Below are 14,436 nucleotides of genomic sequence, written 5' to 3'. Positions count from 1 at the left end.
TTGCGAAGTTATTGTAATAAGTCGGCGCATGCATTGTCCATTTTGGATTGTGTAAGCTGTCTCCATTGTATTAGTAAGTGGGCATGACAAAATATGCCTAATCTGATAATCGGTATGATACTGTCTTTACAGTTTTATTTAAGCAATTACGTGTTTATAACCCGCTGTTTTGCATGAATGGGGTTGATTGATGAGATTGCGATAAGATGTTATCAACGTTTTAAGCTTACTGTTATTGTTACGCTTTTGATATTCCATCAGCATAACGCAATATTTATTCCACTCTTTCATCACTCAATAATTTCATCATAATTAGCTAATTATTGCAACTACTGTACCTATATGACCTCTTCTGATGTGCAAGATCGTCACAAAAACCCCTTTCTGACCACTTTGTCTTAAAAGATTTCCCCGGGATCCAATGGAAATGTTCTCCCATTCCATTACTTATATAGGTACCCTAGTCCCTTTTTTTAAGTCCACACGTATAAAATACCATATTAAATTCATTCCTCCACCCAAAAATTTGTTGAACTTTATCACTTTTAGCGACAACCACCTATTTGTACTCATTCCGTGAGCTTGTTAACACATTTCATTGAACATATCCATCTTCCAGGCGCCGCCTAAATACACGTACTCATACTCGGTGTCAGATCCGCACACCGGCGACCACAAGTCGCAGTTCGAGACCCGCGACGGCGACGCGGTGAGGGGAATGTACTCGTTCATTGAGGCGGACGGCAGCGTGAGGACTGTTGAGTACACCGCTGATGATGAGCATGGGTATGTTCTATTCTATTCTATTCTATTCTATTCTCTGTGGGGGTGTAAGTACCTGCACCTGGCTCTCTCGAGTGGAACCTTTCTGCATATCCCCAAGGTCTAAACTGCCTTCCTAAGCTTGGACCATTTGCCACCACGCTGGTCCACTGCGGGTTGGTGGGTTCACATATCTAGATGTGCTAAATCTAGATATGCAGGTTTCCTCACGATGTTTTCCTTCACGGCATGGGTATGTTTTTGTGATCTAGTTTATTCTGGCCGTACAATTTTGTTCTTCCTACGAAGTATCTCCACCATTTCATGTGGCATAAAATCGTTTCATACTGTTCAATATAACAAGAACAAAGATTTTGTAGGTTATAATAATGAATTATTTAATCAATTCATCATTTCATAGCTACACTACAATGACGATGACGTAGGATTACGTAAATTTTATTTATTATGGGTAAAAGTTATGTCCCCACAGAATAAGATCATTGTGTAAAAAGAAATCGTAAGATCATCAATTCAATATCAAAACATGACTTTTTACATATTCTAAAATTTACATTAATGATAAGAGTGAATTTCTTACAGGTTCTGCCATCAGTAAACATGACACAGATTAGATTCTTTAGCCTAGTCTAGTGCTAATCCCTGGCGCTATTAATTTTCCATTTGGTAAATAGTGATTGACGCAAATGTACGTCGCTTAGGTGCAACTTAACAAGCTAGATTAGTTCCGCCTATGCAATTCTGTATGTCTTAGCATATTGTACTAATATGCGTAAAATATGATTTGTTGCAGCTCTAAGTAAATTTATAGCAAAACTAATGTCTCAATCTGTTGGCTTTTAAGAAATAGTATTATTTCTTAACAAAGGTAACATATGTTTGGGATCATTATTTGCTTCGACAAACTTAGATCCCAAAATACATTACTCATTAGAGTTATTAGTAGTAAATAAATAAAAAAAATATATATTTTATCGTTTCGATATTTGGCTGAATATTAATACCAAGCCAAATATTTTTCCAACACAAATTATGCTTGCCAATGATACTATTCTGACTACTATTCACCGCAGCATATCTAGCGATTTATCACCGACACGCTAAGAAGAACAATTACGATAGTTTGAATTTTGCAGCTTTCTCGATGTCTCTGAGCTTATGATTCTGCATTTGAACTGCAGTTAGTTTAGAATGAAGTACACTGATACGGTATAGAGATTTAGCAACAAACTTATAATATTTCACACTGTAAACACAACATCGTAATTTAGAAATAATCTTATGCGTTCTTTGTTTTCATCTCGGAAAATTAAATAATAATTAATAATACTATTTGCGACCCACGGCCTGCCCTAACAACGAGTAAACGACCGATCACCTAGAAAACATCTATTAGAGCCTTAAGTATCAGCTGTGTTGTTCAGATTAGCACACCCGATACGAACCCTGTTGCAATGAACACTACCTACACATATTGTTACACTTTTTCCTCTAAACAATACGCTTTTACATACTCCACTTACTTAAGTGTGCATTCACTTCGCACTTGGGCAATACGGGTTACTTGACGAAATTTAGTACCGCACGACATAATAAAAACATTAATTTGGTAGGTACCTTTATTAGGTATACAGCGACATTTTTGTAATAAAATTTGGCAGTTTTTATAGAGTGAATTTTTATGGATATAATAAATATGTACCTATACCAACCTACATTCCGTTTAAGGTGATTTTAGCAGTTGAAATTGACACTTCTTGGACCAATCCTTCTGCGAGAAAAATAAAGTCGGGTGCATGATCATTATCAATACCCAATAATCGTCTACTACTACTCATGGGGCCACAGGGACCATATTTATGAACCCAAATCGGCATTTTTAATGTAAAATAACATATTTATTTTGTTTCAGTTTCAACGCCGTGGTCCACAAGACGCCTTTGGCCCATCAGACTGTACCACACCACTTGTTGTACCAATAGATGATATACTTATATAGTATAAGTTGATCTATGTAAATAGTAAAAGTTTATAATTCTTGTCATAATAAATAATGGTAATATTTATCTCAGTACATGTGTTTCTTTTTCCTGTAAATTTAGGTTGTGATGATAGGGTGGGTAGATTTTTAGAGGTTAATATTATACATATGATACATACTAGTAATAAACCTGGCCTATATTTTATTATTACTTTAGACTTTACACCAGAATTTACACTATTAAATAACATAATATGAAAATGTACTTAAAAGCTAAGCTTAGCCCAAAAAATATTAAATTTAGTTGGCTTCTTTATGCAGAGATATTTCTTGACTAAAGTGTTTTTCTACTATCAGAAGAATATCTGTATCGATATATTAGCTTATTGATCCGATAACAACGATATTGAAGCCTTTTTAAAACGAAACTGGGAAGTGTAGGTATTGATGTGATGGGAACTTTTGTTACTACTTGCAACTCAACGTCAATCGAACGTCCAGTGAAATAGTGACTAAAATTGTTCAATTATACCTTATTATTATTGAGTTAGATAATTAGATTAAGTTACGCATACCTCCTTATTATATTTGATTAGATAGTACTTGAAATTTCTTGAGTAAACTTTACGACTAACATTACTAGAATTGCGGATGCGGTTACAGTTAAGAAATTACTCTTAAACCTTACCTTATATTCTCACACCAATGATTCCGGCGGAAGTACAGAGGTTGGGCTAAAAGACATGGCGACATAACCTGGATCCATTATAAAGGTTTGTTAAAGTGACGAGAAACGTCACTTAACGAGATATTTGAAATCTAGGAAGAGACCTCAGAGACCATTGCTAAACAGTGATTATTAACCTAATTTATGAATAAAAACCGGCCAAGTGTGAGTTGGACTGCCGTAAATCTGAAATATGCACGATGGATTTCGTACCTCTAGTATTTACTGAAATATTTGAAAATTCTACACCCTTCAACAACTACTTACCACTGTACATTGTACATTGTACAGTCTTTACTTATGAATGCACGGACCCAGGGCTCACGCTCGGCCGAGCAAAGCAGATATAAACAGTAATTAGGCAAATCGCCGGAGTCCTCAACCTACAGTGTATCGATACAAATCACCGCTTAATTAATTAGCATCCGGTATACGCAACCCCAACTACTAACTTAGCCTTAGGTATGTCGATATTACGATAGGGCTGTTGCAAACCCTGAGAAATTGATCAATGAGTTTTTGCTCTAATAATTCCCACAATTATATATGCTTCTATAAAAGCTAATGATGTGGAGAACATAGTATGCACTATTGTCTCAGTTTCCAATAGAGTCTTTCCTTCCATACGTGCAGCCCAATCGTCAGCCATAATGTTGTCAAAAGTGAGTGTTTTAAATAAAAGTGTCCATTAAACATAAACAAAATAATATTGTGGTAGTTAAAAGTGGATAATCCGCCATGGATTTATAAATTAAAGGAAAACGCAATTGGATTATGTACAGGCTTAGCAAGAAAGTCTGCATGCAGCATCTTGTTAGGCTAAGGACCTTAAACCTTTTCATGGTGTACTTTGTGAAATCAAACTCATGCTATGGTTTCGGATACCAGTCACTTTAGTTCCTGTTTTCATTTTGAATAAACATTTCCAATTTTACATCTATACTATATTAGTACTTCATACATTAGAAGATTACTTTCTATTTGTGTTTTACAATCACAACAAAACATCCAATCTGTCCGCAGGCATTGGCAGTCTTCTTCTTCGCGGCTTCGGTCCAGGCCATCTTCCCGCTGTTCCATCATCACCACCACCACCACCCGGCGATCTCCCACCAACACATCCACAAGCACGACGGCCACCACCACCCCGTGGCGATACACCACCCGGTGCCGCATCACCTGCCCATCCTTCATCACCACATACCGCACCACGAGCCGATTCATCACCACGAGCCGATCCATCACCACATTCCTCATCATGAGCCCATTCATCATGATCATTACGTAAGTATTGGTGTTAAAAATTAATGAATGATTCTATCTAAGTGGAAGATCATGTTAAATAAGAAAAGTAAAAAAAAATGCAGTAGGGGTCAGTATATCACCATCTCTTGTATATTTTTAAAGGAAATAAACATTTTTACTTTAAATATAATTATTTACAAACTTGATGACAGTAAAATTACTTAACTTTCAGTAATTAGGTACTTATATTAATTCATTGTTGCCAAAACTTGGTAAGCGAGCCTACCTTAATTTGAATGGCCATTTAAAGCAATCAAAATTCTTTAACGCAATTTTTATACTGTAGCATAACATTCATGTATTGCTTTGGTATTCTAAGTATTCGTTACACTCTATTGAACATATTTTATTGCTGAAAATATTTTAATTTGTCAGTTTATACTTTATACCTATTTCAGTTGCATTTACATTTAATCGATGTGTTAGCGTAATAAATAATGCTGAACCACTCAACAATGTAAAGGATATATGTCAGGTTTTTGCAAGGTATCTTTTGATGGGCATTTCCTTTTCATGTCTACCTGTAAGCATTGAGATTGGTGCGAGGAAAATCTTAATCATACATACTCTATTAAATCATGCATTATCCTCTTATATCTAAGATGTATTTTGATCAAATTTCGTCAGGATTAAGAACATACTTTTAATAATTATTATGAACATGACTATCGAATCTAAGCTCCAATGAAGACTCTCAATATCTGAGCAGAAAACTTCCTTACAAAAACGAACCTTTTCTCAACCCATACGTGCAATAGCGGAATCACTCCCAAAACTGACAAAACTTTGTCAACAAAATTCTACCATGGACCCCTCAAAGGCCACTAAACCAGTTGCACCCCGTGAAATCCGGAGCTCGGTTAATTACTGAAAACAGTCGATCAAAATCCCCCCAATTCCCTCCCTACAGGCGTTCCCCGAGTACAAGTTCGACTACTCCGTCCACGACCACCACACGGGCGACGTGAAGAGCCAGCACGAGAGCCGGCACGGGGACGTGGTGAAGGGCGGCTACGAGCTGGTGGAGCCCGACGGCAGGGTGCGCAAGGTCGAGTACAAGGCTGACGACCACACTGGGTGAGGAACTACTCCTGCTTGTAAACTTTGAGGCTATCAGCGCTGAACTGGATTATGTTTTTATGACACTATTGAAATTGCATGGCGAATGTTTGTTTGTAACATGAATATTAGTTTCACACATATAAATTCATGACTAGTAATTTATTTATGAACTTTGGTTGATTGAGAAGAAGCAGACAGGCATGCTGGAACATAATAATAAATAATTTGCGATAAAACTTATATCATTCTTCGTCGTGGATCACTGAATAAATGGGTGGATTTCAACAAGTCCTAAAAAATCTTCATTTCCGTGGACTTTTTTATCTTAAGGTTTTTTATATTAGAAAAACGCTTTTATTAAAGTTTTTGTTAATGTTAGTGTTCTTACTAAATGGGTAGCAGATAAGTTAAAAACTGAATGAGATACGGGTCATTAAAAATTTCGTGCCACGGCGATGAAACATGCGTTCACGGCAATGAAACAAGCGTCCACGGCAATGAAACAAAGGCCCACGGCAATGAAACAAACTTCCACGGCAATGAAAGAACTGTATACAATGGAAATGAAAGAATCATACCACTGCATTTTTTTAAAAGACTGTGTGGGAAACGCAACCTTAGACAGGTATTTATGACAGAAATATTTGGATAGATATTGGAACGAAAGAAAGAACGACAGTATGTATAAAAAAATAAGAATATACCTAGTATGGCATTCTCTAAGTAGCATTGTGGGGTCCGTATTGCGACGTATAAAACAAAATGTTTCATTTCACACTAATAACGTTCACAACATATATGATAAACCTTACCTATAACATCTATATATTCATAAAGTATAATATCCAATTCGTATACTGTTCATTTTATGTAAAATTCATAAAATATACTATAATATGACATAATCTGTGCTGACTTACACAACACCGGCAAAACACCTAGCACCAAAATATAAAGATAGGTGCGGTTAGATGCACATGTTGGTCAGCTAAGCGTCTCCCTACATAGCGCCAATAATAATAACGCAGTCAAAACTCCTTGGACCAAAACCTTAACATAGAGCGTCTCCCCATGTAGCCCTGCTTCGCTTTTGATGAACATGTGCACTTAACCGCTCCTCCTGGCTTTTCTCGTCATCGCACCTATCTTTAGGTTGTGGTGCTAGAGGTTTTGATGGTGTTGTGTAATTTAACAAAAATTATGTGATATTTTATGAACTTTATGCTAAATCATAGTATATTTTAATTGGTATAATAATATGAAATGTACATGTTATCATAATCAGCCTATAATCATCCAATGCTGGACATAGGCCTCTCCCAAGGAGCGCCACAACACTCGGTCCTCGGTCTTCCGAATCCAGCCACTACCGGCTACCTGCCTAAGCTTGCTTATTTTGACAGCTATGCTGGTAACCTTAGTCCTCTGACGTATAACCTCTTTTCTGATACCATCCATTAGAGAAACCCCAAGCATAGCTCTCTCCATAGCACGCTGAGTGACTTTAAATCGGTGGACCAGTCCCACCATCAGTGTCCACGTATATGTACTATATGTCATAACTGGCAGGGCGCAATGGTTGAAGACTGTTGGATGCGCCTTTCAGCCTTCTTGTCGAAGTTGCTTCTGCCTAGCCGAATAGTCTGCCTCAGGTAGTCATATTATTGCACAACTTCGATAGTTGTCTCACGAACGATCACCGGCTCCGCTCCGGTTTTATGTGAACATTCTACATGACTTTTGTCTTGCCCAAGTTCATACGGAGGCCTACACGGTGCAAGCAGCATTAAGGCCACTTAGCATCCAGCTGAGTTCCTGCAGAGATGTATGTTCTATTATATTCTATTCTACTATCTGTGGGAGGTGTAAGTACCTGCACCTGGCTCTCTCGAATGGGACCTTTGTGCAATGTGCATATCCCCAAGGTCTAAGCTTCCTTTCTAAGCTTGGACTATTTCCCACCACGCTGGTCCACAGCGGGTTGGTGGGTTCACATATTATCTAGATGTGCTAAATCTATAGGTAGATATGCAGGATTCTTTACGATGTTTTCCTTCACCGTAAGAGCGATGGTATACATTGTATTTAAATTCAAAGGAACACATTGGTACATGTCAGTGCCGGAATTCGCACCCGCATCATTGGCGTGGGAAGCGGGCGCTTACCCGACTGAGCTACCACCGATCTTATTTATACATAACGTTCATTATCATGTTGTGATTGTTATTATTAATGTAATATTATATATTTCGTTTTTATACATCGCGATACGCACCCGTTTTAACGCACTGCAAAAAGAGGTAATTTGACTAGTCCTGTAGGTAATGTCAGTGATCGGTATTACCATATTAATACCATATAATTTTGTAATACATTACAGGTAAAAGATGGTAAAGATATGTTACTTTGCCTAATCATACATACCACGGCGATGAAAACATAAGTCACGGAAATGAATAACCTGGCCACGGAAATGAATAACCTAACCACGGCAATGAATACAAATTATTTAACAAGACATGGCAATGAAATTTTTTTCATTGCCGTGGCTTTTTTTTCATTGCCATAGCAAATATTGGCCACGGAAGCCACGGAAATGAAAGCATGGCGATGAAAACCAAGGCATTATATATAAATAACTAAAAAAGTATTAACTATTCGAAGAAATAAACACTTTATAAGGTAAATATTTTCAAAAAGCTTTCTTTTCAATGCTTATTCTAGAAGACAAACTTAATTTTATAGAAGTTATATCTATCCACGGCAATGAAAGAAAAATTGTCCAGTCCCCAAAAATTTTACTGATTTGCACTATTGCGCAAAAACGCGGGCACCGATGTACCTCCTGCCACGTCTAGCAGTTAGGCGACACTTGTTAGAAACGAATAGCACACTCAGAGGGGCACCCAAGTTCATAGGTAAAACAATATCCTTGATCATGTTTAGGACACGGCGATGAACAGAAGTTCTGGGACACATGAATTTTCACTTACCGTTCGTTATATTCTTTATATATTTCAATAAATGTATTCCGTGACAATACTTTAACTATTAATGTATCAAAAGAAACTAAGTTTAACTATCAATACTCAATATTTTTTCATCAATGAAGAATAATACAAAACGTGGTTACGTGGGGACAGACACGGCAATGAAAGATTTGGAGGTTTAATATTTTATTTAAAAATATCTATTAATCCTATTAATACAATATTTAGTGCTACACATAGATAACTATTTCACTTAACCGAAAAAAAATATTAGAAAATTATAACTTGGTTTTTTAGTACCGATTTCATTGATGCCACGCAATTTTTGGCCGCGGGAAATTCACCCAAATATGACTTGTACTTAATAATATCTCTACATATAGATATTAATCTATTTTGTATGTGTATCTAGTATTATTCCTATTTTATAACCTATTTTATGACCTTCCAGTTTCAACGCCATCGTCCATCACTCCTCGCCTCATCATCATGTTCATCTTGGTCATCATCATCAGATTTGAGCTGCTGAAGAAACCCCCTGACAACTTGTCTTCAAAGATACGACCCTGGAACCACCTTCTCTCATGCTACAAGACTGACTCACGCTTCTCACCTAATAAACTTATTTTATTATATTTTTTATACAAAAAACAATCACATGAAAAGTGTATGAATAATACATTATTAGCGCTAATAATGGAATTGTTTGATTTTGTTCTCCTTCAATCGTGTTTACTGAATCCTCAACCAAACCGTTTTAAGGTGCAAGTTTAGTAACTATATAATTATTATGTATGAATGATAAAAATGGATGATCAAATTTATGGAACCCGATACCAATATCTCATGGGTACATTAACGTAATGGAAGACATAACTTTAAGGCAACGCTTAATTTCCAACGGGGAAAAGATGAAAACGATTTTTTTCTTTAACTGGTGTGGCAGTAAAATGAACGAAGAAGAACTTTTTTTCTTGATGGTGCATGTTTCTAGGCAAAGTTAGCTGTATCAGACTCCACATCTTATTGCTATTGGAAATGATATGTACCTATATATATAGACATGATGATTTGTACAATGTCTCTATCGTAAACGAATGTAATGATTTATGTGATTATCAAAACTGATGGCGTGGAGAGAGCCATGGTTACAAGAAGCTAGGCTGCAAATAGAGGCATGCTATGAAAACCACTATAGATTAAAAATCAACCAAAAATTTAAATTTGCCAAGTACGAGAACTCGCAGCTCTAGTCGGTAGTCAGTAAAAACCATAAATACAGTTAACTTCATGCCTTTATACTATAGTTACTAAAACTAAGAAAAAACTACCGAAAAAACCTAATAATGATCATTTAGCACGCATCCTCTGAAACCACGTAGGTAATTGATACCTCGCCCACATTAAATGATCCGAAACAGAAAATGGATAATTGTGAGGATATCAATGATTACCCTCTGTAATATAACTTTATGTTACTATATATATTAGGATTTAAGAATATTTTTATCATTACCAATCTTGGGAATCAAAGTGAAGAACAATGACTTGGAAGGTACTTATTGAGATACTTTTAAAAGTTTTATGATATCTTAAGTATTTTTGAAGATTAGTGTTACAAGAAAAATAGTGAAAACAATATCGGAAAGTGTGAAAGTGATTTATAATATAAATATAACTAACTTTACTCTTTACTAAGTAAAAGTAAATTCTTTTGTGAGCTACATTTTAACAAGAATATTCCGACCCACAGTGACGTTTGAAGTGCTTTTCTACAAACACTGGTGTAGACAGTATTCTATAGAAGTGCTTACGATGTTTTAATATTTAAAATGTTTGTCGTGAATTAACTTAGCCTTTTTCGTCAAATCAAATCGTAGGTCCAGCGTTAGATATGGAATAGGCTCATGTTAAACAGTAGAAAACAACGTATACAAGGCCAGCCAGCATACGTGCAAAAAAAATACATCTTCCTGCGTACTGAACTCGAACATTCGAATAACAAATTTAGGAGTGTAGCGAATCCCTGAGTATCTCTCTTTGGACGCCATGTGACAAAGATTACAAATCGCGCGCATCCTACATGGTGTTTCAAAAGTAGTATAGAAAGTCGAAAGGACTCAGTGGGTCATTCTGAACCTTTGGTCTACGTCATTGTTAAATTCACAAAAAATAAAAGAAAAGTTGTAGTAGAAATTAGCCCTTAATCAACCCCTTCGGGTTACTACACGACTTTTGAACCACTCAGCACACAGACAAGTTTCTGACACTCCACATCTCCCCAGGTGCTACTCCTGGCTGCAGTATGGGCGTGCGCGGCGGCGCACGGGCCGGCGGTCTCGGAGCAACACTTCGAGCGGCACTACCACCCCGTGCAGCGCGGGCACCACGGCCAGCTCGGGCATATAGGCGAGCACGAGCAGAAACATCATGAAGAATACGTGAGTTTTTGGCTATAGGGTTGCCACTTACGTAATTGAGCTAGGGTTAGCGGTTTGGCATTGTGGAACCAATGTTATTCGAATGTTGTTGGCTCGAATGTGCGTATAACCCGTGGCGCAATCAGTGGCGAGTGTGGTACAGCTGTAGAGCTACAAAATGGCTTATGTGAGACATCTATAGATACCTACATAACAAGATATTTCTGTATCACATCCTGATCTAAAATCAATCAATTATAACCAATCATATCAGCATTTAGCCAGTTCCCAACGTACGCCTACTTCTTTGCGGCCACCATTCTGCCCTCTATGAATCTCAACCTTGTCTCTCAATATCATTGTAACTCTACATCCCCTCGCAGGCTTGGTCGTATCCCTCATACGAGTACTCCTACATGGTGCACGACCCGCACACCGGCGACCACAAGGGGCAGGCGGAGATGAGGAAGGGGGACGAGGTGAAGGGAGAGTACTGGCTGATGGAGCCCACCGGCAACAAGCGCACCGTCAAGTACCACGCTGACCACACCGGGTATGTAGACTGGACATAAGCGAAACAAAAGAGTAACAGAACGTTCTAAAATCTTTACAGCAGCAACCAAGAATTTATCACAACTTCTGCGAGCCAAACAACTGCAATCTTGACATGACTCTCTTCTTTTTCAGTTTCCACGCCGAAGTCCACAACTCCCACCCTCATATCCACGAGATGCCGAAAGAAGAGGAGAAGCACGAAGAGAAACATGAAGAGGAGAAGCACGAAGAGGAGCACAAACCGGAGGAGCACCACGAGCCCGAGGTGCACGAACCAGAGGTCAAGGAGGAGGAGCCCATCCACCACCCGATCTACAAGACCATCGTGCACCAGGAGATCTACCATCCGTACCACTACAAGCACGAGGAAGAACACAAGCATGAAGAGATGCACCACAAGCACGAGGAGATGCACCGCCCAGTGAAGATGTTCGAGGAGATCATCCACCACAAGGTGCACCACAAGGAGGAGGAGCACAAGCCGGAGGTCCACCACATGAAGCCGATCATCATCAAGCCCATCCACGTGCCGCGCGAGCCGCTGGTGCACTACGAGCCGCGCCCGGTCCACTACCACCACCACGAGCAGCCCAAGGTCGAGGACCACGAGCACGAGTTGCCCCTTCTCTCCATCTACAAGCCGCGGTACGAGCATCATCGGGATCATCATGAGCATCAGCATCACCACGAGAACGAGGACTATGGCTGGATCCGCGGACCCCACGCCCGACACCACAGGGACGCCAAGAGACAACGCAAGTTCAAGGTTGAAGACCTCAACGCTTAAACCATCATTCGTTCAACAGATACCAAGACTGAATGGCTGGCGAGAACGGGACTGCGAAACCAAATGTGATAATCACTTTATTGTTGTTAAACTATGTAAGAAACCCTTTTTTGTTGTAACTGTTAGCAAATATAGCTGGGCTATGTGTGAGCTCTTGCTCATTGAATTTATGAGTTTATTATCCTTATCCCCTGAAAATATACACTACACATTTAAAGGTATAAATAATATATATTTATTAATTATCTCAAAATCAAATATAAATTAAAGTTACGAGTATGTATTGGCGTCTTTGTACGCATTTTTATCAAAAACAATATTAAATTATTACTAGTTGAAAAGCCATATGCAACCGGAACACCATTAGAACTTTAATATAGTCGAGTGTTTCCAATTTAAGAAGGACTCAATGGTGAACACACAGTAGAGTATGTCGTCTGTCGCTAAGTTAACTGCCAACGGACATGGTAATAACGATGCCACACAGACGTAGTATAAAAAAAACGAAAATCTACGTTCCATTTCTAAACACCCTTGTTTTTTAGCATAAGTTAATCCGATTTTAAGTTATCACTTGTACAAGTATACATCTTATAACAGTCGTAACAAAATAAGTAACTGAGACTCATTAGTTGTATAGATTAATTATGCTCCAAATGTCATACACCGGCACCGTCACGAAAACCTCTCAAAGAAACCTACCCTACTTCTGTAGACATTAGTATATAGCATTATACAAGTCCAGAGTCCTGACAGATTTCTAGCCGTATAGTTGGGGGTATAAAAACCTAATACCAATCAAATAGACAACTGCTAGTGGTACCGGAGGGGTGGCAGGTTTCTTTGCCCCAGACAATATCAGTGCTCCTCATATTTAAGTCGGGACTAAAACATAACACTGAAGAAAATAGTGTTCAGCAAAGATTAATGCACCTCTAGACCTGTTCTACCTTACCTACCTCACAAGGGAGAATTTAAGTACAATGCGTGATGACGATACGGTGGGCCATCCATTCAATTACCTGTCTGATGGTCCTTGTGATTGAGCTTTTACCAAAAGAAGAACATTAATTTATACTAGGTATATTTTAATTCTCAAACGTGAAACTTCAGGATCCATATCATTACTTACATATTAAGGATGGAAAACTCTAGCATAATATGCCATAATCCTGAATATTTTTACTCTTCAATTATAAAATGACCATACAATGGATTTCGGATGTTAAAAAAACATGCTTGTTAATGAATTAATCACTTAATCATGCTGTTAAATTCAAAGTGCTGCAAAGATTATGTATGTGTATATAATTAAGGAGATATAATTATGTACATACGTGTATATAGTAAACAGGGTGCGGCTAATAGATGCCTTCGGGGTTAAATATTATAGAAGAAACAAAAAGAAACGGCACAGCTAACTACATTTAGGTAAGTATACAGGATTCATCTCATCTCTACATTACCTACAACAAAACGTTTTCATGAAGGAAAAAACTACAAATTGAGTCTAGTTCTTAGTATTTTTAATTTTATCAACACTATTATTTTGTGACTGATAACAAATCTCACTAGATAATCATTAGCCACTGTGCTCGGTCCACTTTGTCATCAGCACCCTAGAAAAATAAGGAGTTAAGCACGTAACTATCCACTGCTGGGCAAACGCTTCTTCCAAGAAACACCGCAAAACTTTGTGATTAGAGATTTAGCCTTCCTCATCCAGCCAGTACCGGCTACCTGTCCAGGGGGTAACTCTATTATGACGAAAAACTAAGTTTTAGAGCGCTGCTGCGCGAGCCACGACTCTCGATGTATTAAACGTG

The 14,436-nt window shown here is 38.1% G+C and overlaps 2 protein-coding genes across 2 annotated transcripts in view; both read left to right on the top strand.

Moving 5' to 3' along the window:
- LOC105388420 overlaps nucleotides 1-11,307 on the top strand; it is a 34,778-nt gene extending 23,471 nt beyond the window's left edge. Inside the window, exons 10-15 of the mRNA XM_048629113.1 lie at nucleotides 620-786; nucleotides 2,696-2,738; nucleotides 4,515-4,775; nucleotides 5,707-5,873; nucleotides 9,300-9,339; nucleotides 11,134-11,307. Of these exons, the coding sequence (XP_048485070.1) occupies nucleotides 620-786; nucleotides 2,696-2,738; nucleotides 4,515-4,775; nucleotides 5,707-5,873; nucleotides 9,300-9,339; nucleotides 11,134-11,307 (852 nt within the window). The remainder of the gene's footprint in view (nucleotides 1-619; nucleotides 787-2,695; nucleotides 2,739-4,514; nucleotides 4,776-5,706; nucleotides 5,874-9,299; nucleotides 9,340-11,133) is intronic.
- A 351-nt stretch (nucleotides 11,308-11,658) lies between these two features.
- LOC105388438 (histidine-rich glycoprotein) lies at nucleotides 11,659-12,618 on the top strand. The gene is made up of 2 exons (XM_011559337.3): nucleotides 11,659-11,821; nucleotides 11,956-12,618. Exons 1-2 carry the CDS (start codon nucleotides 11,685-11,687, stop codon nucleotides 12,608-12,610), a joined length of 792 nt encoding a protein of 263 aa, XP_011557639.2. The 5' UTR covers nucleotides 11,659-11,684; the 3' UTR covers nucleotides 12,611-12,618.
- Nucleotides 12,619-14,436: the final 1,818 nt, after the last annotated feature.

Source organism: Plutella xylostella, chromosome 22, assembly GCF_932276165.1.
Source record: "Plutella xylostella chromosome 22, ilPluXylo3.1, whole genome shotgun sequence".
Classification (NCBI taxonomy): Eukaryota; Metazoa; Arthropoda; class Insecta; order Lepidoptera; family Plutellidae; genus Plutella; species Plutella xylostella.
This window is presented reverse-complemented; position numbering and strand designations above follow the sequence as displayed.

Bases quoted from the DNA above. Each gene is read 5' to 3' on its own strand.
- LOC105388438 (XM_011559337.3), top strand. From the start codon at position 11,685: ATGGTGCACGACCCGCACACCGGCGACCACAAGGGGCAGGCGGAGATG. The intron at 11,822-11,955 runs GTATGTAGACTG...CTTCTTTTTCAG, and splicing joins TACCACGCTGACCACACCGG to TTTCCACGCCGAAGTCCACA.